At 57.8% G+C, this 20,541-nt stretch overlaps 2 protein-coding genes across 5 annotated transcripts in view; one reads left to right on the top strand and one right to left on the bottom strand.

Moving 5' to 3' along the window:
• SLC25A25 (solute carrier family 25 member 25) overlaps positions 1-7,004 on the top strand; it is a 33,023-nt gene extending 26,019 nt beyond the window's left edge. For 3 of the 4 annotated variants that reach the window (XM_046639416.1, XM_046639421.1, XM_046639408.1), the window contains exons 4-10: positions 352-463; positions 1,794-1,952; positions 3,185-3,337; positions 3,657-3,764; positions 3,864-4,031; positions 4,621-4,771; positions 4,865-7,004. In XM_046639416.1, coding sequence (XP_046495372.1) covers positions 352-463; positions 1,794-1,952; positions 3,185-3,337; positions 3,657-3,764; positions 3,864-4,031; positions 4,621-4,771; positions 4,865-5,049 — 1,036 coding nt within the window. In that variant the 3' untranslated portion in view covers positions 5,050-7,004. The remainder of the gene's footprint in view (positions 1-351; positions 464-1,793; positions 1,953-3,184; positions 3,338-3,656; positions 3,765-3,863; positions 4,032-4,620; positions 4,772-4,864) is intronic. The other variant, XM_046639430.1, reaches the window with a different exon arrangement.
• An 8,324-nt stretch (positions 7,005-15,328) lies between these two features.
• Positions 15,329-20,520, bottom strand: PTGES2 (prostaglandin E synthase 2). Its single transcript, XM_046662212.1, has 7 exons — positions 20,235-20,520; positions 18,841-19,038; positions 18,064-18,122; positions 17,546-17,695; positions 17,090-17,290; positions 16,621-16,738; positions 15,329-15,900 (listed from the first exon to the last, which is right to left on the bottom strand). Exons 1-7 carry the CDS (start codon positions 20,496-20,498, stop codon positions 15,778-15,780), a joined length of 1,113 nt encoding a protein of 370 aa, XP_046518168.1. The 5' UTR covers positions 20,499-20,520; the 3' UTR covers positions 15,329-15,777.
• Positions 20,521-20,541: the final 21 nt, after the last annotated feature.

Consider the following 20,541-nt stretch of genomic DNA (forward strand, 5'->3'; position numbering starts at 1 on the left):
CTTATTGGTGTTGTTTCTCCTCTCTCCTCCGCATCCTCCTTTGTCTGTCTGTCAGAATACGAACGGGCCACTTCTGGGGCCCTGTCACCTAGTAAGTATCTGTGTCACCCTGGTGACTGCTTCCCTCCCTGACCTCTGTGCCTGATTAGAACGGGGTTCTTGTGGGCCATTATATCCCGTTTTTGTGCAAAGTGGGGTGTGGAGCCACCTTGCCTTCTCTCCTTGGGGGCAGACACACCTGCTACAGTTTCCTTGGTGGCCATGCACTGCCCTTGGCTCTCCTGGAGGTGGGATGTGCGGCTGACAGATGGGGCCTGTTTACACGTGGGCGACCATGCATGTGTCTTGCAGCATGGACAAAAATGGCACGATGACCATCGACTGGAACGAGTGGAGAGACTATCACCTTCTGCACCCCGTGGAGAATATCCCCGAGATCATCCTGTACTGGAAGCATTCCACGGTGAGTCCCACGCTCCCAGAGCTTCAAGGTGGTCTCCTTGTCCGTTCACAAGGTCCCCTTCGCCCAGCATCAGTCCCCAACCTGGGGTGGGGCTGGGGTTTCCGGCTGGCCTCCTCTTCAGCAGTGAGACTGTCCACTCCTCTGCCAGCCCCACGGAGCACTCCACATGCTCCCTCCGTTTCCCACACGCCGGTAAACCTGAAGGGCCTGGCCATTCCCCAAACACAGGGTGCCCCTGCCAGAAATGATGCCCTCCTGTCCCCCACGGGCAGCCTGTTCAAGGTCCACTTCACACGCCAGCCTCCTGATCCTGCTTGTTCTCCCAAGGCCAGTGTGCACCTTCCTCCAGGAGCGGGACAGGGCCCACTCTCTAGAGAGCACATGGTGGAGCTGTTAGGTTTCTCGCCCCTGCCGGCCCATTTTCTGGGTCGCTTCTCTCTTCCCACACGTACTGCTCTCTCACCCCCATCAGAGCTGTCATTCAGAAATACAGATGTGCACCCTCGCTGACTGTAGCCATGTTGGCCCTGTTGCCCGTGAGCCCCCTTCGTACGGGGTGCGGCCCTCTCTGCTGGTTTTTGCTGGGCTTCCCCTCGATTTGCAGTCCTATCCACCCCAGACTGTCAGCTCTGGGAGGGGAGGCCAGAGGCACTCCCCCTCATCTGTCTTGCACAGTGCCCAGGCCAGGGCCTCACCCCCAGGGGACACCTGGTGTCTTTGCTGTTGAAACTAAGTGGACCACCCCAGGGGTAGGAGCAAGGTGACCCGTGGTGTGGCCTGCAGCCCCGGGGCCGGAGCAGAGCTAGCTCTGTCTGAGCAGCCAGGGTGCTGCCCAGGAGAGAGTGTGTTCTGTAGGCGTCGCAACCTCTCATATTTGCCGAGGTCTTGCACGATGTTCTGCCAATGTGATCAGGTTACACACCAGATTTTAGAAGAATTTTTACCCCTGACTTGGCCCTTTCAGTGCAGCGAGCCCAGTGATCCTCAGCTGAAATGCCTCTGTAAGCTGTTCTTGCAACAGCTCCCTGGCAGTCACGGAAAGGGCTGTCCGGATGGTTTTAAAACTTCTTTCTTCTGCCTGCGCTCTCAGATTCTGTATCTGGGCCTCACCAAGGCCAACAGGATCAGAGCTTTGCTACCTTCACATAGTGAAGGGGAGGAGGTGCATCACTTGCCCACCCAGAGTCCTTGGCGTTCTCACCATCTATGTGGTCCCCTGGGGTGTAGTCCATTCTAGGTGGTGGAAGGCTGTGGACCCAGCTGTGTGCTGGAATGGCTTCGCTGCGTCGTCATGGCCTGCTTGTTTTATCTCTGCTGGTCTTCCTCGCAGATCTTTGATGTGGGTGAGAATCTGACGGTCCCTGATGAGTTCACGGTGGAGGAGAGGCAGACGGGGATGTGGTGGAGACACCTCGTGGCCGGAGGCGGCGCGGGGGCTGTCTCCAGAACCTGCACGGCCCCTCTGGACAGGCTCAAGGTGCTCATGCAGGTATGCAGGGAAATAGACCCCACACCACCTGGTTTCCGCCCTGGGGTTCTTTGGAAGGTTGGTTTCCTCTCCTTGTCTGGGGCCTGCTTTGGGCACGTACTTTCCTAACCCAACCAATGAGATTGGAATTATTACACAGACAAGGGTGACATTAGATCCAAGCCTAGGTGACCTTTTGTACACAGCTGATCTAATTTTATCGGAGGCCCTTAAACCAGGGGTCAGTCACATTACTGAGTCTTAATGTGGACAGGTAAAGCCAGTGAGAACTGGGGTGTGGCTGGAACCTGTTTCCTTAGGAGCATCTTGTGTAGGCTCCCACACGGGGCAGTGTGAGTGGATCCTCACGTGGCCCCAGTACCATTATCTTAGAGTTCCACATCTACAGAACAGAGATAAGCTAGACCAATGTCAGGGGTAGGGTTGTGAAATCAGCCTGCACGAGGACACACCATTGGACTTCAGTGTCATCTGAACAGTGGCCATTCACCCCCTTGTCCCCTTGCTTATATTCTCGTACTTGTTGTGTCAGAGCCCCGCTCAGAAAGATGTCATCCCTTGCCTTACCCTTTGCCCTCCCGGGCCTGTTGATGGATAAGTGTGAACTCCCTTCTTGTGCTGAGACAGGGAAGTGGAATGGGTCAGGGAGAAGAGCTCCAGGCATGGAGTCTGACCAGGGTCCCCCCTCATGGTCGTGTGACCTGGGGCAAGTCACTTCACCCCCAGGACTTCATTCCTCTGTGAACCTAAGGGACTTGAACACATTGCCCCATCAGTTTGTTTTTCTTAACCAAACTTCTGGGAATGCTGTAGAGAGTCAAAGCAGGCTTTAGGTGAAATGACACAAGCCTGGCATGTGGTTTAAGGTAATCCTGCAGAGGTGGGGGCGGCGTGGTGACATGGACTGGCCGAGGTTTGATGATTGTTGAAGCTGATGATGGGTTCACGGAAGCTCATTAAATAATTCTCTATACTTTTGTATATCTTTGAAATTTTTCTGTAATAAAAAGCTCAAATTTTTTATTTTAAAAAGTAGTCTTTGTGGAGGTGTTGAGCACGATGTTGGCACACAGTAGGTGCACAGAAAAGTCGAGTTGGACCTAGAGTAGCCATGTTTGAGTCTCCGGCGCTGAGTTAGTCTTCGGAATCCCGAGAGGGAAGAGCTCTTTGTCAGATGATGGCAGCCCTGTGGCTGCCGCGTTCTTTCTGACCGCGTGTCCTTCCCTCCTCAGGTCCATGCCTCCCGCAGCAACAACATGTGCATCGTGGGCGGGTTCACCCAGATGGTTCGAGAGGGAGGGGCCAGGTCCCTCTGGCGGGGCAACGGCATCAACGTCCTCAAAATTGCTCCCGAGTCGGCCATCAAATTCATGGCCTATGAGCAGGTGAGGACCTGGCTTCACAGGGAGAGTTGCCAGTTGGCAGCTGCTTACTGAGCTTCCCCTGGAATGAGGCCCCTGCCCTGCTGATGCCCTGGAACCTGGAGCCAGTCATTGTACCCAAGGCACAGCAGGGTGAGGCGAGAGGGAGGAGGCCTGGGTCCGACCCCAACTCTGCCGCCAGTTCCTTCTGTTTCTGGGCAGCATCAAAGGTGCCGGGGACACCAGGTCTCGGCTAACCCTGACTGGCTCCATGAGGAGGGACAGGACAGGAGTGTGTGCACTGGCCTCTGGGGTGCATCAGTTTGTTTGCTCTCTGTTCTAGATCAAGCGTCTTATTGGGAGTGACCAGGAGACTCTGAGGATTCACGAGAGACTTGTGGCAGGGTCCCTGGCAGGGGCCATCGCCCAGAGCAGCATTTACCCAATGGAGGTGAGGGCCACGTTGGTCCTGGGGTGGGCAGTGCGCATGTGCGTGAGGGTGGCGAGCGGGCTGTGCTCATGCTTCCCTTGTTCCTTTTGGGTTCGGCAGGTTCTGAAGACCCGGATGGCCCTGCGCAAGACAGGCCAGTACTCGGGCATGCTGGACTGTGCCAGGAAGATCTTGGCCAGAGAGGGGATGGCCGCCTTCTACAAAGGCTACGTTCCCAACATGTTAGGCATCATCCCCTATGCTGGGATAGACCTGGCCGTCTACGAGGTGAGGCCTTAGAGGGCCCAGGCCCCTTGAACAGCGGGAGAGGTTCAGAAACTCCCTCCTTAGCCATGCCCCTGCCTGTTGTCTCCATGCCTGATGGACCACTGGGGGTGGTTGGGAGAGGGAACAGATCAGAGTGTCTCCTTCCAGGCTCGTTTATTTATTGCAAGACTCTCCTATCACGCTGCCCCGCTGCAGCCCGCAGGTTCTGCCCCCGCAGGAGCTCGGCAGGCAGATCTCCAGAGTCGGGTGCCAGCGGGGCTCACTTAGCCCTTAGCAGACTCAAGACCACAGAAGTCAGGCTCTGTGGGGGGGAAGAGGGTGTGCCCCTGCCTCATCCTGTCCCATCCAGGAATCCCCAGTGACAGCAGAAGGAAAGGGCAGGCAGGCCAGGAGCTCAGCAAGCCCCAGGTCAGCCCAGGCCAAGCGAGTCAGGTTACAGTGGCCTCGCGGGTCCCATGTGATGAGGAAAGGCCTCCTGTGTGGATCCAATAACTGTCCCCCCCCCGAACCCCTTAGTCTCTCTGTCTCACAGGCTCTTCCTGGGCTCACCGGCCCTTTGGCTCATCCCAGCCCCCCTTTCCCGTTCCAGACGCTCAAGAATGCCTGGCTGCAGCGCTACGCAGTGAACAGCGCAGACCCCGGTGTGTTTGTGCTCCTGGCTTGTGGCACCATGTCCAGCACCTGTGGCCAGCTGGCCAGCTACCCACTGGCCCTGGTCAGAACCCGGATGCAGGCCCAAGGTAAGGCTGGTCCTGGGACAGTCCCCAGGGGTGGGTTGGGAACTAGGGAGGAGCTGGCGAAAGGCCTCTGACAGGTGGCCTCTCTCCCTGCAGCCTCCATTGAGGGCGCTCCGGAGGTGACCATGAGCAGCCTCTTCAGACAGATCCTGCGAACTGAGGGGGCCTTTGGCCTGTACCGGGGGCTGGCCCCCAACTTCATGAAGGTGATCCCAGCCGTGAGCATCAGCTATGTGGTGTACGAGAACCTGAAGATCACCCTGGGCGTGCAGTCGCGGTGACGGGGGGAGGGCAGCCCCGCCCAGCGGACTCGCTGATCCTGGGCCTGCGGCCCTGGGACCTGTAGCCATCTCATTCTGTGAATGTGCCAACACTAAGCTGACTTAAGCCAAGCTGTGAAAACCCTGGGATGCGCCCGCAAGGGAGGGGAAGAGCTGGCAGGCCGACCGGGTTTGTCCTGCTGACCCTGGCTGACCCTGGGCTCCATCCCAGGGGAGACCCATGGGTATTCCTCAGGGTCCAGGGGTCAGCAGGACAGAGGCTGTCGCACGTGGGGACAGGACGTTTCCTGCGGTGCCTGCTGAATAGCAGGGCTTGGAGGCTGGGTCGGTTCTTCACGCCCCTTACAGCCAGACCATCAGCCACAGGCCTTGCCCCTTGGCCTGCTGGGGGTCTAACCCGGGCCCCCGTTGCTTCCTTCCTTGCTGCTGTTTTCCTGTGGTGGGAGGAGGGCTCCCAGCCCACTCCCATGCCCCTCCCCACTCCTCTCCCCTTGGTTTGGGGAAAGGTGGTTCCACCTGGCCTTCCCACCCCGACTTCCTGGCCCACAGTGTCGCTGCTTGCTAGGTGGTGCCGGAGGAGGGAGGAGTCTGGCTTTGTGCTCATCCTCATCTGAGCCCCACTGTTGGCTTCTGAGCTCACCAACGGATGGGCCTCTGGTTGTGCGTGTGCATGCAGCAGGGCAGGCCAGCCCCGCCGCTGGCTGCCTGGCGTCCTGGCGCATGGCTTCCTGGAAGGCGAGAGCTGGAACCCAGAGGGCTTGTGCTCCCTGCTGCTGGGGGCCTCATGGTGCTCCGAGCTGGCCCCAGACTCTGTCGGGACTGGCACCAGCTCAGAACTAACTCCCTCTGCCCCCCCGGGCCTGAGGGCAGTGGGGCATCGTGTTGTAGCGGGAAGGGCTGTTTCTTCCCGTGTCTGCGAGCCCTGGTGAGAGAGAATGTGTTAAAGGCCTTAATTATGTACTGTTGGGAAAAGGGTTTTGTTCAGAAAGACAAACTGGACAAATGTGCAAATTCTGTGCTTCCAGAGAGAAGACAAAGCAGTAGACAGCTTGGCTGACTGCTTTAAAAGTCTGTTTCTGATGCCCCTGGGGTTTATATCCAATCCCATCTGGGGCAGAGTGGGACCAGCCTCACATTCCACTCATGCCACGTATCACAGTGCTTGGAGCCTATTTATTTTGTATTTATTTGAACAGAGTTATGTCCTAACTATTTTTATAGATTTGTTTAATGACTAGCCTGTCATTTTCAACTTCATTTTTTATTCATATTTATGTTCGTGGTTGACTGTACCTTCCCAACACCGTGAGGTGGGGGTGGGGTGGGGAAAGGAAGGAGAGGCCAGGGGAGGGAGCCTCCCGCCACTGCCCACACCGACGTCATGTCTGTCCAAAGGAATTCCTCTTGGAACTGGCGACCAAGAAGGAGGGTGACATAGGGGACCCCAAACATGGAGAGGTGTCCTGTGGCAGGTTGGGGCAGCACTGGCACCTCGGAAGCCTTAGGATCTGAGGGCTTGACTGGGGTGGGGAGAGGGGAGAAATCTCGAGTCCTTTGAAAATGGAAGTCCAAATCACTTCTTGGACTGGAGGATTTCTTTATTTCACCCTTTTTGTATGACAGCGCAGTGAGGTGCCCATCACTGTGAGTTCGGGGTGGGGGCCTAGAGGAGAGGGCGGCCAGCTCCCCACCCGTGCGTGTGAAGTGGGCTCCCTCCCTCCCGGGCCCCCCAGCTGCTCATGCTCAATAATGCTGGTCACCTTGCAGCTTCGCAGCTGCACTTCATTCCGCCAGAAGGGCCTGACGAGGACAATTGAAATAGGATGCAAAGATCAATGCAAAAGTTATTGTTATATAGAAATATAGTTATAACTGGAATTTGTGAATAAGCAAATTACAAGAGAATTGGAAGTGTCATTTAAAACAGCCTTCTAATAAAGTTGTTTCAAAGCTGATGATGGAGTCATGATTTTTCTGATCTGGGCTTGGGTGGTGTGGGGGCGTCCACCTGTTAGAAAATGAGAAAGCTATGCCCTGGGCTTCTGGGAGGGTCTTGCTTTTTCGAATGGGTGTTGGTTGGATTTGGGGTGCTCTGACCAGGGCCCCAGTACTCTCCGAGGTGCTGAGTCTGGTGGTCCTGCCTCAGCCCTCATCTGGTCCAGCACATCCTGGGCAGAGCTGAGCACTCCCTCCTGGGTCTCCAGACGCCTCTGCCCTGCTCTCCACCTCCCTGGTGCTCCTCCCCGGCCTCAGCGTTGGTTCCTGCCCATCTTTCTGACATAGAGATGCTGGGGGCCCCCTCCTGCCTTTTTTTTCTGAGGAAGATTAGCCCTGAGCTAACAACCGCTAATCCTCCTCTTTTTGCTGAGGAAGACTGGCTCTGAGCTAACATCCATGCCCATCTTCCTCTACTTTGCATGTGGGATGCCTGCCACAGCATGGCTTGCCACGCAGTGCCATGTCCGCACCCGGGATCCAAACTGGCAAACCCGGGGCTGCCGATAAGCGGAACGTGCGAACTTAACTGCTGCGCCACCAGGTCAGCCCCCTAACATTCTTTATTTGCTTTCTGCCTGTCTCCCCAGGACAGCGTGAGGCCTCGGCGGGCAGGGAATGTGTTCACAGTTGTATTTCCAGCCTCTGAGACAGTGCCCGGTGCACAAAGTGCTCGATATAATGCCCGTTAAATAACTGTCCACACTTGCGGCCCCTCATGGCCCTGGGGCTTGGGGTCCGGGCTGGCAAGAGATGGCATGAAGCGGCTTGGGGAGCCCGCCAGGGAGCCCTGGCATTCAGAGGTGCCGAGGCATGGAAGTGTGCCCCTGTGTGAGACTCGCTTGTGTACCACTTGTACTGGGCTGGCTAGTGTCCCCACAAATTCGCGTCCACTGGGAACCTTAGAATGTCACCTTAGTTGGAAATACAGTTTTTGCAGATGTAATCGAGTTAAGATGTCATACTGGATCAGGGTGGGCCCTAAGTCCAGTGACGGGTATCCTAGAAGAGGGAAATTTGAACTCTGAGAATAAATTCCTGTTGTTTTGGGCCATCCCTGTTTGTGGAGACGGCAGCCCTACAAAGCTATTATGCCACTCTCTTCAGTTGTTCGTTATCCTCAGGGTAACGGGCATAGATCAGTTCCCACCCACTGGGTCCTGGCAAATTGCTTCCCCCATCCCGCCTTGACCAGGCTTTCCCCTGGGACGGTGGGCTGGGCGCCCTCCCAGGTCTTCAGTCCCATCTGGCGGGGAGAGGGGCTTCTCCAGCCCAGAAGTTAACATGGGGAGGTGCTCTGAGGGGGAGAAGCTCGGAGCCTCACCTCCTACGGTTGTCTCCTTTGTTCCTTCACCCCTCCTGCCGGTCTTTACTCACATGTCACCTCCGCACGAGACCTTCCCTGACCACCCTATTTAAGAGAGTAGGGGGCCGCCTCTCCCCACCCAGCCCAGTCCCCATCCCATTCTCTCTCTCCCTAGCATTTTCACCATCAGGGACACTGCTTGCTTTCAGTTCCTGTTAATCGTCCGCCTCTGCCACATGTATGTAAGCTCCCTGAGGGCGAGGTACTTGGCTTCTTCACGTCTGTTCCCTGTAGGTGTGCAGCACCCACTAGGTGCTTACTGAATAGTTACTAGTTGAATGCAACTCATCCACATGTTTCATGGTGTGGTCGGCAGAATTACGCCCCCTCCCAGAGATCCCCAGAACCCGTGAATTCGGTTACAGAGTCAAGGGGAAGTGAGATAGCAATTAAGGTTGCTAATCAGCTGACCTTAAAATAGGGAGGCCGTCCTTGGGACCAGCCTGGTGGTGCAGCAGTTAAGTGTGCATGTTCCGCTTCGGTGGCCCAGGGTTCGCCAGTTCGGATCCCGGGTGCGGACATGGCACTGCTTGGCAAGACATGCTATGGTAGGCATCCCACATATAAAGTAGAGGAAGATGGGCATGGATGTTAGCTCAGGGCCAGTCTTCCTCAGCAAAAAGAGGAGGATTGGTAGCAGACGTTATCTCAGGGCTAATCTTCCTCAAAAAAAAACCCCAAAAAGATAGGCTGTCCTGGATTGTCCAGGTGAGCCCCATGTGACCACAAGATCCTTCAGCATGGAAATCAGTGACAGGGGGAGAGCCAGAGAGATGGCACGAGATGGACTCAGCCCAAGTTGCTGGCTTTGAAAATGGAGGAAAGGGCCACAAGTCAAGCAACGCGGGCAGCCTCTAGGAGCTGGAAAAGGCAAGGAACAGATTGTCCCTGGAGCCTTCACGAGGATACCTGCGGACACCTTGATTTGAGCCCGGTGAGCTGCGTTTCAGACGTCTGCCCTCCGGATTTGCCTGGACAGGAAATGACCCGAAATGGTCCCTAATAAACAGCTTACCTCCCAGCTCCCCTCCCCCATCTAGGATTCCAAAAACACACAGTCATTTCCCCTTAAATGCTTATCATTCTGACCTCCCGGGTGAGGAGGTCCTGTGAGCCTGGGATCTTGGGCATCTGAGGGGAAATCTGAAGCCACGCCTCTCCCCAGGGTGGGCGGGGAAGACGCTTGTGCTGTGGGATCTGGCCAGACCTCTTCGTGCCTCCTTCCTGAAGCTAGACCCTTTCATCTCTTAATCCTGAGAGCGCTATTTATTGAGTGCCAGCTGCACACACACGAACTCTCTTAGCCCTCAGCAGGTCTGTGAGGTGCTGCTGCCCCCATGTCCCCCTTTTACCGATGAGGAAAAGAAGGCTCCGGAAGGGGCAGGGACTTGCCCGGGACCTCACCGTAAGTGACAGGGCCTTGAGTGCAGGTCAGTGGACCCCTGGCCTACTGCAAGCATAGGGGTGAAGATAGGGTGGGCTCGCTGGGGCTGCCTGCCAGGAGGCCTGGCAGGCTGGAACCAGGCCGTGGGGACCTTCACAAGGGGCAGGCGCTCCTAGCCTCACCTCAGACGGGTGGCCCCTGGTCCCTGCCTGCTCTCCCGCGTCAGGAGGCCACAGAGAACTCGGACACGTGGGGCAGGCCTGTGCTTGAATCCTGGCTCCTAGCAGTGTGATCTTAGGCAAATCTCATGCCTCACTGAGCCTCAGTTTCCCCATGAGCAAGATGAGCACAATACCTTCCTTAGAGCTCAGAGGGGGAAGGACTCATCGACGTTCATACAAAGGGTCAGTGCTGAGCTTAGATGCAAGCCCGCTTTGCAGACCCTGAAGCCATGTTCTCCACCTCCCTCCTGACCCTCCCCAGTCCCCATCTCACTGGCCTGAGCAGGTTGGAATGCAGGGCAAGGGTGAGAAGAGCAGCAGCCCAGGTGTGGGCCCCACTGCCCAGGGTGGACCTTGGTCTCTGCCCTCCAGGGCCAATGAGGAAGCTGGAGCGGACCAGCGAGGCCCAGTCATGGTGGCTGGAGAGGCTGGCCAGGGCTGGTGGGAAAGGGCCAGCAGGAGGGGAGTGACGGAGCCGGGCAGGAAAAAACCAAGAATGAGGAAACTGACCAGAGAGGGCCAGAGATCTGCCCAAGCCCCACGGGGGCCCCACAAACCTGGGCCTCCTGCTCTGGGCTTCCCGGAACACAGGAGGCCGGCCAGAGAGCAGCCACAAAGAAGGGACCTCCTCTGGCCATGTGCTATCACCCATCAGCACAGCCCCTGAGGCCCAGGAGGAACCACTATCTGTCTGGGGCAGTTATGGGGGCTGAGGAGAGGGGAAGCTGGCTCCACCCACACCCGCCAGGGTGGGGCGCCCCTGGCTGCACCAAGGAGCCCAACCCCCGCCCCCTCATTTTATGAGGAGGAAACTGATGGCCCGGGGGCTGGGGACTGGCCCAGGGTCACTAGGCTCCTCGTAGCCGTTTCTCTTCCCTGACTGCACTGGCTTACACCATTTGTACTAGCGTCCTATGGCTGCTGTCATAAACTGCCACAAATCTGGTGTCTTAAAACAAGGCAGGTTTATTCTTACAGTTCTAGAGTCCAGAAGCCCCAAATCAGTTTCACTGGGCTGAAATCAAGGTGTCCCCAGGGCTGGTTCCTTCTGGAGGCGCCTGAGGAGGACGTTTCCTTGGCCCTCTGCATTCCTTAGTCTGTGGCCTCTTCCTCGCATTCCTCCAGCCTCTGTCACCTTTCTTGTCTAGTCTTATCTCCCTTTGCCTCCCTCTTAAAAGGATGCTTGTGACTCCATTTAGGGCCCACCTAGATAATCCGGGGAAAATCTCTCCATCTCAAAATGATTCATTTAATCACATCTACGAATTCTCTTTACCACGTAAGGTCACATTCCCAGGTTCCAGGGGTGAGGACCTGGATATATTTGGGGGCCATTATTTAGCCCACCACACCGTTCCCCCACTACAAGCCCTGTTCCCTATTAGACACTTCTTGGGGCCGGCCCGGTGGCGCAGCAGTTAAGTGCGCACATACCGCTTCAGTGGCCCGGGGTTTGCCGGTTCGGATCCCGGCTGTGGACATGGCACTGCTTGGCACGCCATAGGCGTCCCACATATAAAGTAGAGGAAGATGGGCACGGATGTTAGCTCAGGGCCAGTCCTCCTCAGGAAAAGAGGAGGATTGGCAGTAGTTAGCTCAGGGCTAATCTTTCTCACAAAAAAAAAAAAAACGATCACAGACTCTGGAGTCCTCAGGAGATCTGGGTTCAAATCTCGTCTCTGCCACTTAACTAGCTTTGACACCAGGGAATTCACTTAACCTTTCTGATGACTGTTTCCCCATCTGTAAAATGGGAATATTTGTACCTACTTCACAGGGATGTTCTAAGGATTAAATGAGGTAATATATGTAAAGAGCTTAAAACAGTGCTTGTGGCCGAGTGGTTAAGTTCGCGCGTTCCACTGCAGGCGGCCCACAGTTTCACCGGTTCGAATCCTGGGCGTGGACATGGCACCGCTCATCAGGCCACGTTGAGGCAGAATCCCACATGCCACAACTAGAAGGACCCACAACTAAAAACAGACAACTATGTACCAGGGGGCTTTGGGGAGAAAAAGGAGAATAAAATCTTAAAAAACAAAAACAAAAAACAGTGCTTGCCACAAAATAGGCCCCTTCTAACTGTTAGATGTATATATATAGTTACTATACATAAAATATGAATTTTATATGTATGCAGTCTATGGAGGCTACATAAAAATAAACTAGAAGGCTATACTCCAAAAAATTGTTAAGTGGTTATACTTCCGGGTGGTGGGAGCGTGAATAACTGGTATCATCTTTTGCTTACCTGCGAGTTCTGTTTACATACAATAAATATTAATTATTTGCATAATCAAAGTGAAATTTTAAAATTGAACAATCTGACAGCAGAAAAAGGCAAACCAGAATCCTTGAAGCCCAGCGGTGGCTACCCTCCCCAGGGAGCCCTCCTGACTCCCAGGGAGGAAGCATCGCTCCGTTCTCATGACTCTCTCCCATCCCTGCTTCCTGGAGCTCTTGACCGTGAGCTCTGGGAGCCCGGCTGGGAACCGAGCAGGGAGCCTGTTCTGAGAACAGACAGCAGCCCCCCACCAGCTGCATACGACACCCTTCGCATGTCAGCTCGGCGCGTCGGCTCTGTGCAACCTTCCCAGCCCCGTCTGCATCAACCCCATGGAGGCTAACTGACCTCCAACGGCTTGCCCAAGGTCACAGCAGGCAGTGGCTGGGTTCCTACCTCAGGCCTTCTGCCACCATCAAGGCCACAGGGGACAAGCTGTGACTGGAGCCTGACCAAGATGGGGCAGGGGTTCCTGGCTTGGGGCCCTTTCCCCTGAGAGGCACGGCTTTTCCTACCTGCCCATCTTCAGACCCTTACAGGCTAAACCCTTTTTACAGATGGGCACATACGGTCCCTGGATAAGAATGACTGCCCAGAGAAGATGCAATCCCGGAACTGGCCACAACGTGGCAGCACCAGGCCTTGTAACGCGCTCCTTCCTACAGGGCTTTGCATCCTCTACCGCCCTCTGGTAGTTATGGGGAAACATGCCCAGGGCCCAGGCCAGGAACATTTGGGAAAACTGAGGCAGGGTTGTCATCTCTTGGGGAGGATCCTCAGTGAAAGAAGCAGGGCTTAGTTGGTGCCCCGTTGTAGCCTTGGGCTGACTGGCCATTCTCCAGTCCCCATCACAGGGAATAGGTCTAGCTAGGACAGTCCTTGGACTTTTCATCAAGGTGACCATTGAGTAGAGGAGAGCAAGGATGGTGCAGGCGGGCTCCTCTCTGCCTGCAGCAGCCCCAGAGAAAAAACCCTAGTCAGAAGTCAGGCCCCTTTCCCCAGCATGGCTCAGCCACCAACCACATCCTCCTCTGTGAAACACGGAGACAGAAGAAAACATCCTTGAGTCTGTGAAAACAGGGAGGGGAGATGGCTGGGGGCTGGGGACCTGGCCAGCACCCAGGGCTTCCTTGGTGGGACTGGGCCTCAAGGGGAAGCGGAGGCTGGGAGACACAATCACTGGGCTGAGCAGGGGGAGCAGAAAGGGCAGGGAGCACTGGGTGGGTTGCGGGTGGTGAGGTCCTCCCCTGGCCCTGGTGTCATGGACACAAGGTGGACACCTGGTCACAAGCTGGGCACATCAGATGCTCCCTTTGGGGAATTTGAGACTGAGACAAAGAGAGGCGAGTCAGCCTCCTTGTGCAGCTGGAAAGGTCCCAACTAACACAGGGTGGGCGGCAGGAAAAGACTGTCTGTGAAGAAAAGGAAATTGGGGTGTAGGCAGGGATGCGGGGAGGACGGTCCCTCGGTGCCCCATGGCGCTCCTGGCTTAGTTCCCGCCCTGAGGGGGGCTCTGGGGTCCACAGGCCACCCCCGGGCCCTGGAGCAAAGGCCCCTTAGGACTTACGGCCTGACCAATGAAGCGGGAACAGCATTCTGGACACAGTGGTGGCTCTGGGGACCCTGACACCTGTGGGCCCCCCCGGAGGCAGCCTCCAAGGCTCCTCAAGCCACAGACTGGCGTGGCCTCAGGCCTCGGCTTCTCTCCCTCCCACAGCTCCTCATGCTCAACACCCCCAGGGGGACAGGAAGGGGGAGCCCCCCCCCCCACCCCGTGCTCCACGACAGACATGGGCCTGGCCAGCGGAGCGCTCTGCAGCCCCAAAGAACGAGCCAGCGCAACATGCACTGACAAGGACAGGAGTCCACGACGGGAACGAGAATAGCAGGTGGCCAGCCAGCCCTGCAGGAGAAACTGAGGCCCCTGCCTCCAAACGTCATGTGGTCATGCTGTCTGCCTCCCAAGTGCTCGTCACGCTTCCACCTTATTTGAATGTTTGCTATTACAAGGAACACGAACTGTTTTTATGTTTAAAAATAAAATAAAAATTTAAAACTCTCCCGAGGGTCTGGGGTGTTGCCCAGTCACCCTCCCAAGAGGGAGGGCCCGGGATAGAGCTGGGCTCACTGTAGGCCACCGTGCCCCTCATCTGCTGAAACCAGGGGAACGGGGACCCCCGACCCCAGGTGCTCTGCTCACAAGGGCACTCCACCCACAGCGCCCCCTTGCTCCCAGAGCCGGCTCTCCCTATAGAACCCTGTCCCCGTGTCCACCCCCTGTGAAGTCCCAGGCCTGGGACTGAAGCCCAGGGGTGGCCACCTGCTGCCAGAGGGGCCTTGGAAGGTGCTGTGCTCTCTGAACCTGAGTCTCCAGTCTGTAGAGCAGGACTGGAACTCTGGTCCCCGCTGAGCTAGTATCCTTCCATGCACTTGACCTGCATCTTTTTTTTTTTTGAGGAAGATTAGCCCTGAGCTAACATCCGCTGCCAATCCTCCTTTTGCTGAGGAAGACTGGCCCTGAGCTAACATCCGTGCCCATCTTCCTCTACTTTAGATGTGAGATGCCTGCCAAGCATGGCTTTTGCCAAGTGGTGCCATGTCTGCACCTGGCATCCAAACCAGTGAACCCCGGGCCACCAAAGCAGAACGTGCGCACTTAACCACTGCGCCACTGGGCCGGCCCCTGACCTGCATCTTGTCATCGAACTCCCACGACTTCTCCTCGAGGTGGGGACTGTCGTTATGCCCATTTGACAGATAAGGAAACCAGGGCTCAGAGAGGGGCATCACCACCCAGAGTCCCACAGCCAGTGAGGGGCAGAAGTGGACACGCGCCCTGGGCCGTCTCTGAGCCTCCCTGCTGAGCATCCCATGGTGGTGTCCCAGGGATTATGTGACACAAGCCTGCTCAGCCTGTCACCCCGACAGTAAGCACAGAATAGACTGTATTCACCCCAGGGCTGGCCATGCCTCATTCCGAAGCCTTGCCTGACCGGCAGCCACACGCAGCACCACACCGCAGACCTCCCTTTCAGCACCCCCGAGGGGGGCCACAAACCGTTTCTTTATTGCAAACATGACACACAGTCCCAGGGGCGCCTGGGAAGAGCAGGAACCAGGGGAAGCCAGGGATGAGCCCTCCCTAAACTGACTGTCCCTACTTCCCTTGTCCAGGGCAGGAGCCTGGCCCAAATGCCACCTGCAGGGGGTAGACAGGGCAGCCACGGAGGGCCCTGGAAAACGGCTGAAGAGTAGGGAAGCCAGGGCAGGGGGTCAGGTGGGTGGCCCTCCGTGCCTCAGGGGGAGTGTGAACGGAAATTCTGGGCTTTGTCCCCAACGTCCCAGCGCCCCAGCAGGCGTCCAGTGTTAGAAGGGAGAGGGCTGGGGGTCGACAAGGGGCAGAAAGAGCCTGTCGCCACTGCACAGCATTGCCAGGCAGCCAGCATCTTCCGTTGCCTCTCGTCCTGGGACGCTCAGCTCAGTGCGGTGCCTCAGCAATGGCCTTCTCCACCCGCAGGTACCAGGGCTGGATGTGGGTGTGGCGCATGAGGTCGTCGAAGGCCTCCAGGCCCTCCATCACACGCAGCACGCCATACACGGCCTGCAGGGGTGACAGCACTGTCACTGTGGCATGGCCCAGAGCGGGCGTCTAGACCTGCCCCATCTTCTGCCAGCTGGGTGTCCTGCGGCCATCACCTCCCCACTCTGAGATCTCCGGGACCCACTGAAGGGCCAGTTTGCAAACAGGTTTGCAGGTTTCACCTTCCTGGCTCCCACACCCCCTTTCTGTGCAATAACCCACCCAGGGTTTCTCCACGCTCAGGTACTGAGATGTGGGGAGAAGAGAACCCACTACCCAGCTCCAAGACCCAGACCTGGCAATCCACAAATTCCATCCTGGCTGTAGGACTGCTTCAAGGATTGGCACTGAAGCTAGGCCAGTGAGACACTGTCCCAACACTGCTGCTGGATGGAACACTGGAGCACTGACCCAGGCCTGCCTCAGGCTGAAGCCAACTCCAAGGAGATGTTCAAGGAGAGTTTGAGCCCTGGTAACACCAGTCAGGCCCCTGGATCCAGCCGGGCCTGAAGCCGACCCCTCCCCTGAACATGTCATTTATGTGAACCAAGACAGTACCTTATAGTTGGTTTTCCTTAAGGCCCTGACAACAGATGGAGCCAGGTGCCCCTGGGGGTGGGGGAGCTAGGAAATATAGGTATTACCCACATGTGGGCATTCTCTTCCTAGGCCCCACTGACCCCACGGAGAAGGCCCTCAGTCTGGGCACCACCCCCCCGCCCCCGTCACTACCACACTCACCAGATCAGCCAGGTTCGGCTTTTGGCCCCCCATGAAGGGCCGGTCTTTGCCCACGGCTGCCACCCACTTGTTGGCGGCCTCATAGAGGTCCACACGCACATCGTCCTGGAGGTGGTGCCTAGGCAGGGATGGGGGAAGTCCATCAGGGGAACTCTGACCCCCGGCCCAAGTGGGGAGAGCGGGAAGGTCTGAGGGCCCTTGGTGGGGGTATCACATCTACAGAGACCTCAGTTACCATCAGCCCCAGACGGGGAAGCCATGGCCCAGGGATGATAAGAGAGAGAAACAGTGGAAGGCACCAGGCAGGACCCAGCTCTGGACCCCAAGGCCAGCCCTGCTTCCCCTGGGGTGGGGAAGGTGATCAGGAGTTCTGGGTTCAAGTCCTGATGTGGCTAATGACGGGGACTGGGGGACAGCAGGCCCCCAGGTGCACACACACACACACACACACACACACACGTGCCATCACCTGCTCTTGAGCCGCTTGCTGATGAGGTACATGGCAGCTGCACCCATGTACTTGGCCACAGCACCCTCCACGACCCCGAACTTGCCCTCCCTGACAATGTAGTCGAAGGAGGCCAGGGCCTCGGCAGGCGTGCGGTACACGTTGGGGGAGATCAGGTGGACCAGCCAGTCGTCCGCCCACTGCCGCCACTTCATCTCCTCCCTGTGGGGGACAGCAGGCGGGCTGAGTGGGCTCCTGAGCCAGGCCCTGGGAGGTGCTGGGAGCAGACACACTGTCTAGACCGCCCAGCGTCTGGACGGGAGGCCGAGGCCTGAGCATCAGGTCCCTACGGAGGCTCAGCCCAGCCCTCGTGGTTGCCCACACTGCTCCCCACTCACAGCTTCCTGCTCAGCCTGGTCCCCTGAGGGGAAGACCCCGCCCTCTCCACCGCCCCGGGCCAGCCCCAGCCCCACTCACGTCCTCGCCTCCTTCCCACTGTACATTCGCTGGGCCTCCTTCTCGTCCAGCATGAGCCAGTACTTGTTGCAGAACTCGGTCACCTCTTTGCCCTGGTCGTTCATGGCCTTCATGGGCGGATAGTAGGTGATGATGTCTTCCAGGGGCTGCCTTTGGGAGACATCCAGAGTCTCAGCCAACTCCTTCCTCCTCCGGGGGACTGAGCCCTCACCTCCTTAGGGGCAATAACCAACCCAGCCCGACCCACGGAAGCTTTCCAACCTCTTGCACGTGACACAGCAGGTCCTGCAGCAAGAGAGACTTGGGGCAGACACCAGGAGCACTGCCCTGACAAATGGAGTGTGCGGAGGAGAGGCAGGGGGAGTCTCAGAGTAGGATGCCCATGGTCCATTCTAGAAATCTAAGCAGCAGCCCCATCCTGCTCCCATGGAGGAACTCAGGGGAGGCCTCCCGTGGAGGCAGGAGAAGGGACAAATGCGATGCCCGCCTGGGCCTCCGGCGGGGTGGGGGGGTCTTACCCCGACACCAGGTGGGTCTTGAGGGCGCTGATGATGACAGAGGAGTCATTCAGTTGTTGCTGGAGAAGAAGATGGTTTAGGTCAGGGCAGCTGCCTGGCAGCCGGCACGATCCCCAGGGGCTCTGAACAACACCGACACCCCGGCATCGGCGGGCACTAGGCAGGGGGAACCCGGGCACTGTTCATCCACCCCTGGGGGCTCCCCCAAAACCGAGGCCCTCCTCCTAACCCAGTCCCTGCCCTCGGGATGGCCCATCACAAGGGAGCAAGTGCAGCTCATGGGGAGGAGGCGTGGGGAGGACCCAGGGGCTGGGCCCTGGCCCACTCACCCGCCTGGCCTCCCGGGCACCGAGGGGCAGGATGGACTTCAGATCTACGTAACAGGTGCCAAGCACTGTGCCAGGCATATCTGCTGTGCCTACAACCAGGAGAGTATGGTCCTCGATTAATGAGGAAGGAAGCCCAGAGAGGCTAAATAACTGGCCCCAAGTCACACAGCCAGTGAGTAGCAGAGCCACACCTCGAACCAAGAGCACCCCGATTTCAGAAGCCAGCTTGTTAAGCTCTGTGCTCTGCCTCCCTTAGACCTGGCTGGGTTTGGTGTTGGTGGAGGAAGAGAGCCTATATTGCCTGCACATCTATCGTAAACCAGCCACTTTCCCCTCGTTCCCAGCTGACACCCAGGGAGCCCAAGCTCCTTCCAAGGCTGCAGAGCAAGGCCCCACTTGGGAGTTTCCCAAGACAATCCCGGACCTGCGGGGGCTCCCCGAGGCTCACCAAGCTGTCTCCTTCCTGGGCCAGCAGGATGGGCACCTTCCTGTAGGAGGAGAACTTGATCTCGGCCTTGCGCACGGGGTTCACCTCCACCACCCGGTAGGGCAGGGCGTGGAAGTCGAGGAAGGCGCGGACCTTGCTGCAGAAGGGACACGTTTTGTACTGGTACAGGGTCAGCTGCAGGTGGCCGGTCAGGGAGAGCTGGGTGGGGAGCAGAGAAAGGGGGGCTTCTGAGGCCTGGCACCCAGACCTGCCCCCAGACCCAGGCCCTGCCCCCAAGAAGACATGTCTCAGTTGGGGAGGGGAGTCTTCTAGGATGACCCTGAGAACATCGGGAGGAATGGGGGTGGGTAGCAGGGAGAAGGGGAGACACAGGGAGGTGGGGAGTGGGCCCATGCAGTGGACAGACAGCCCAAGCTCAAGCACCCATGCGGCACACTCCCCAGAGGGGTCTGTGTAGGAGGAATTTTCTGGGCTCTGTCCAACACTGGACAGACACCTCTCCTCTCCCTCCTGTCCCAAGGGAACACCAGGCACCAACAGGTGTGCGCCTGGAGATGCAGAATAATTGTTTCAACTTGGGAGTGCCCACCCTCTCTCCCCCAACCCCAGGGACCTCTGGGGGAGGGGGCAGAGCCAGCTTTGCCAGAGTGGGGTCTACCTCAAACCTCCAGGAGGGAGGGTTGTACCAGTGCCTCCCGCCTCCCCCTGGATGCCACACCTTCCTCAGGAAAGGCCCAGGTGAGCTTGAACCCTATTCACATAGGAAAGTGGCACCTGCAGCCCACCTCCCTCCATGTTGCGGGGGGTAGCAGGAAGATACAGAGGATGCCACTCCCCTTCCACCCACCCTGGTCCCCTGCGGCCAGGAAAGGGACTGCAGGGGGTCGGGGGGAGGGCGGGAGCAGAGAAAGGCAATGTTGGTGCTGTGTATAAAGCATTTCAAGGGCAGCTGGGCCACCATCGGCTGGGAGGACACCTCCCTGTCCCTCCCTGTCTCCGCCCCTGGAGTCTATGGGTCATCGGTCCCATAAAAATACTAATAACAACCCTAATAAGTAAATTCCCGACCTTAGGATTTGGGGACGGTGGGAGGGGGACAACAAAATGGAAAGTGATAAACTGTGAAAGAGGCTTGCTTTCTCTTTTCTATGACCTTCAAATCTTTCCATTAAAACACTTAGAAAAACGATTTTAAGGCAAAGACAACAATTCGAGTTAGCAGACATCAGCAGCGCCCCCATTTCACAGATGAGGTCGGAGACTTAACACTGAGTCACGTGCTCAAGGTCACAGCGGACGGAGGAGGCATTCCTGACCCCGCCGGTTTCTAGAAGTCCCGAAGTGCGGCGCAGACCCCAGCGCTCCGACCCGCACTCGGCCCGGCCCTGGCTCACCTGCACGGCCGAGCGCTCGGCGCGGAGGTCCTGGGCGCGCAGGTGCCACCGCGCCGTGTGGTACAGCCCCAGGGCGCCCCCCAGGGCCAGCGCCGCCGCCCCTAGGAGCCGCGAGCTCCCCTTGCGGGCGGTGGCGGCGGGCCCTCCCGCCGTCCCCGCGAAGCCGGCCCGGCCCTGCACGGGAAGTCGGGGCGGGGGGCGATGGGCCAGCCCCCAGGCCAGAGCGCGCCCGCAGGGCCACAGCGCCCGCGCAACCTGGGCCATGTTTGTTCACCGGCGCCGCGGGCGGGCGCGCGAAACGAAGACG

This window comes from Equus quagga, chromosome 1, assembly GCF_021613505.1.
Source record: "Equus quagga isolate Etosha38 chromosome 1, UCLA_HA_Equagga_1.0, whole genome shotgun sequence".
In the NCBI taxonomy this organism is placed as follows: domain Eukaryota; kingdom Metazoa; phylum Chordata; class Mammalia; order Perissodactyla; family Equidae; genus Equus; species Equus quagga.

What these genes read in the sequence shown, in the direction of transcription:
- PTGES2 (XM_046662212.1), bottom strand. Translation starts at nt 20,498, where the DNA reads ATGGCCCAGGTTGCGCGGGCGCTGTGGCCCTGCGGGCGCGCTCTGGCC. An exon ending in CCGAGCGCTCGGCCGTGCAG is followed by an intron (nt 19,039 to 20,234) that starts GTGAGCCAGGGC and finishes CTCCCCACCCAG; the next exon opens with CTCTCCCTGACCGGCCACCT. An exon ending in AGCAAGCGGCTCAAGAGCAG is followed by an intron (nt 16,739 to 17,089) that starts GTGATGGCACGT and finishes ATCCCTGCCTAG; the next exon opens with GCACCACCTCCAGGACGATG.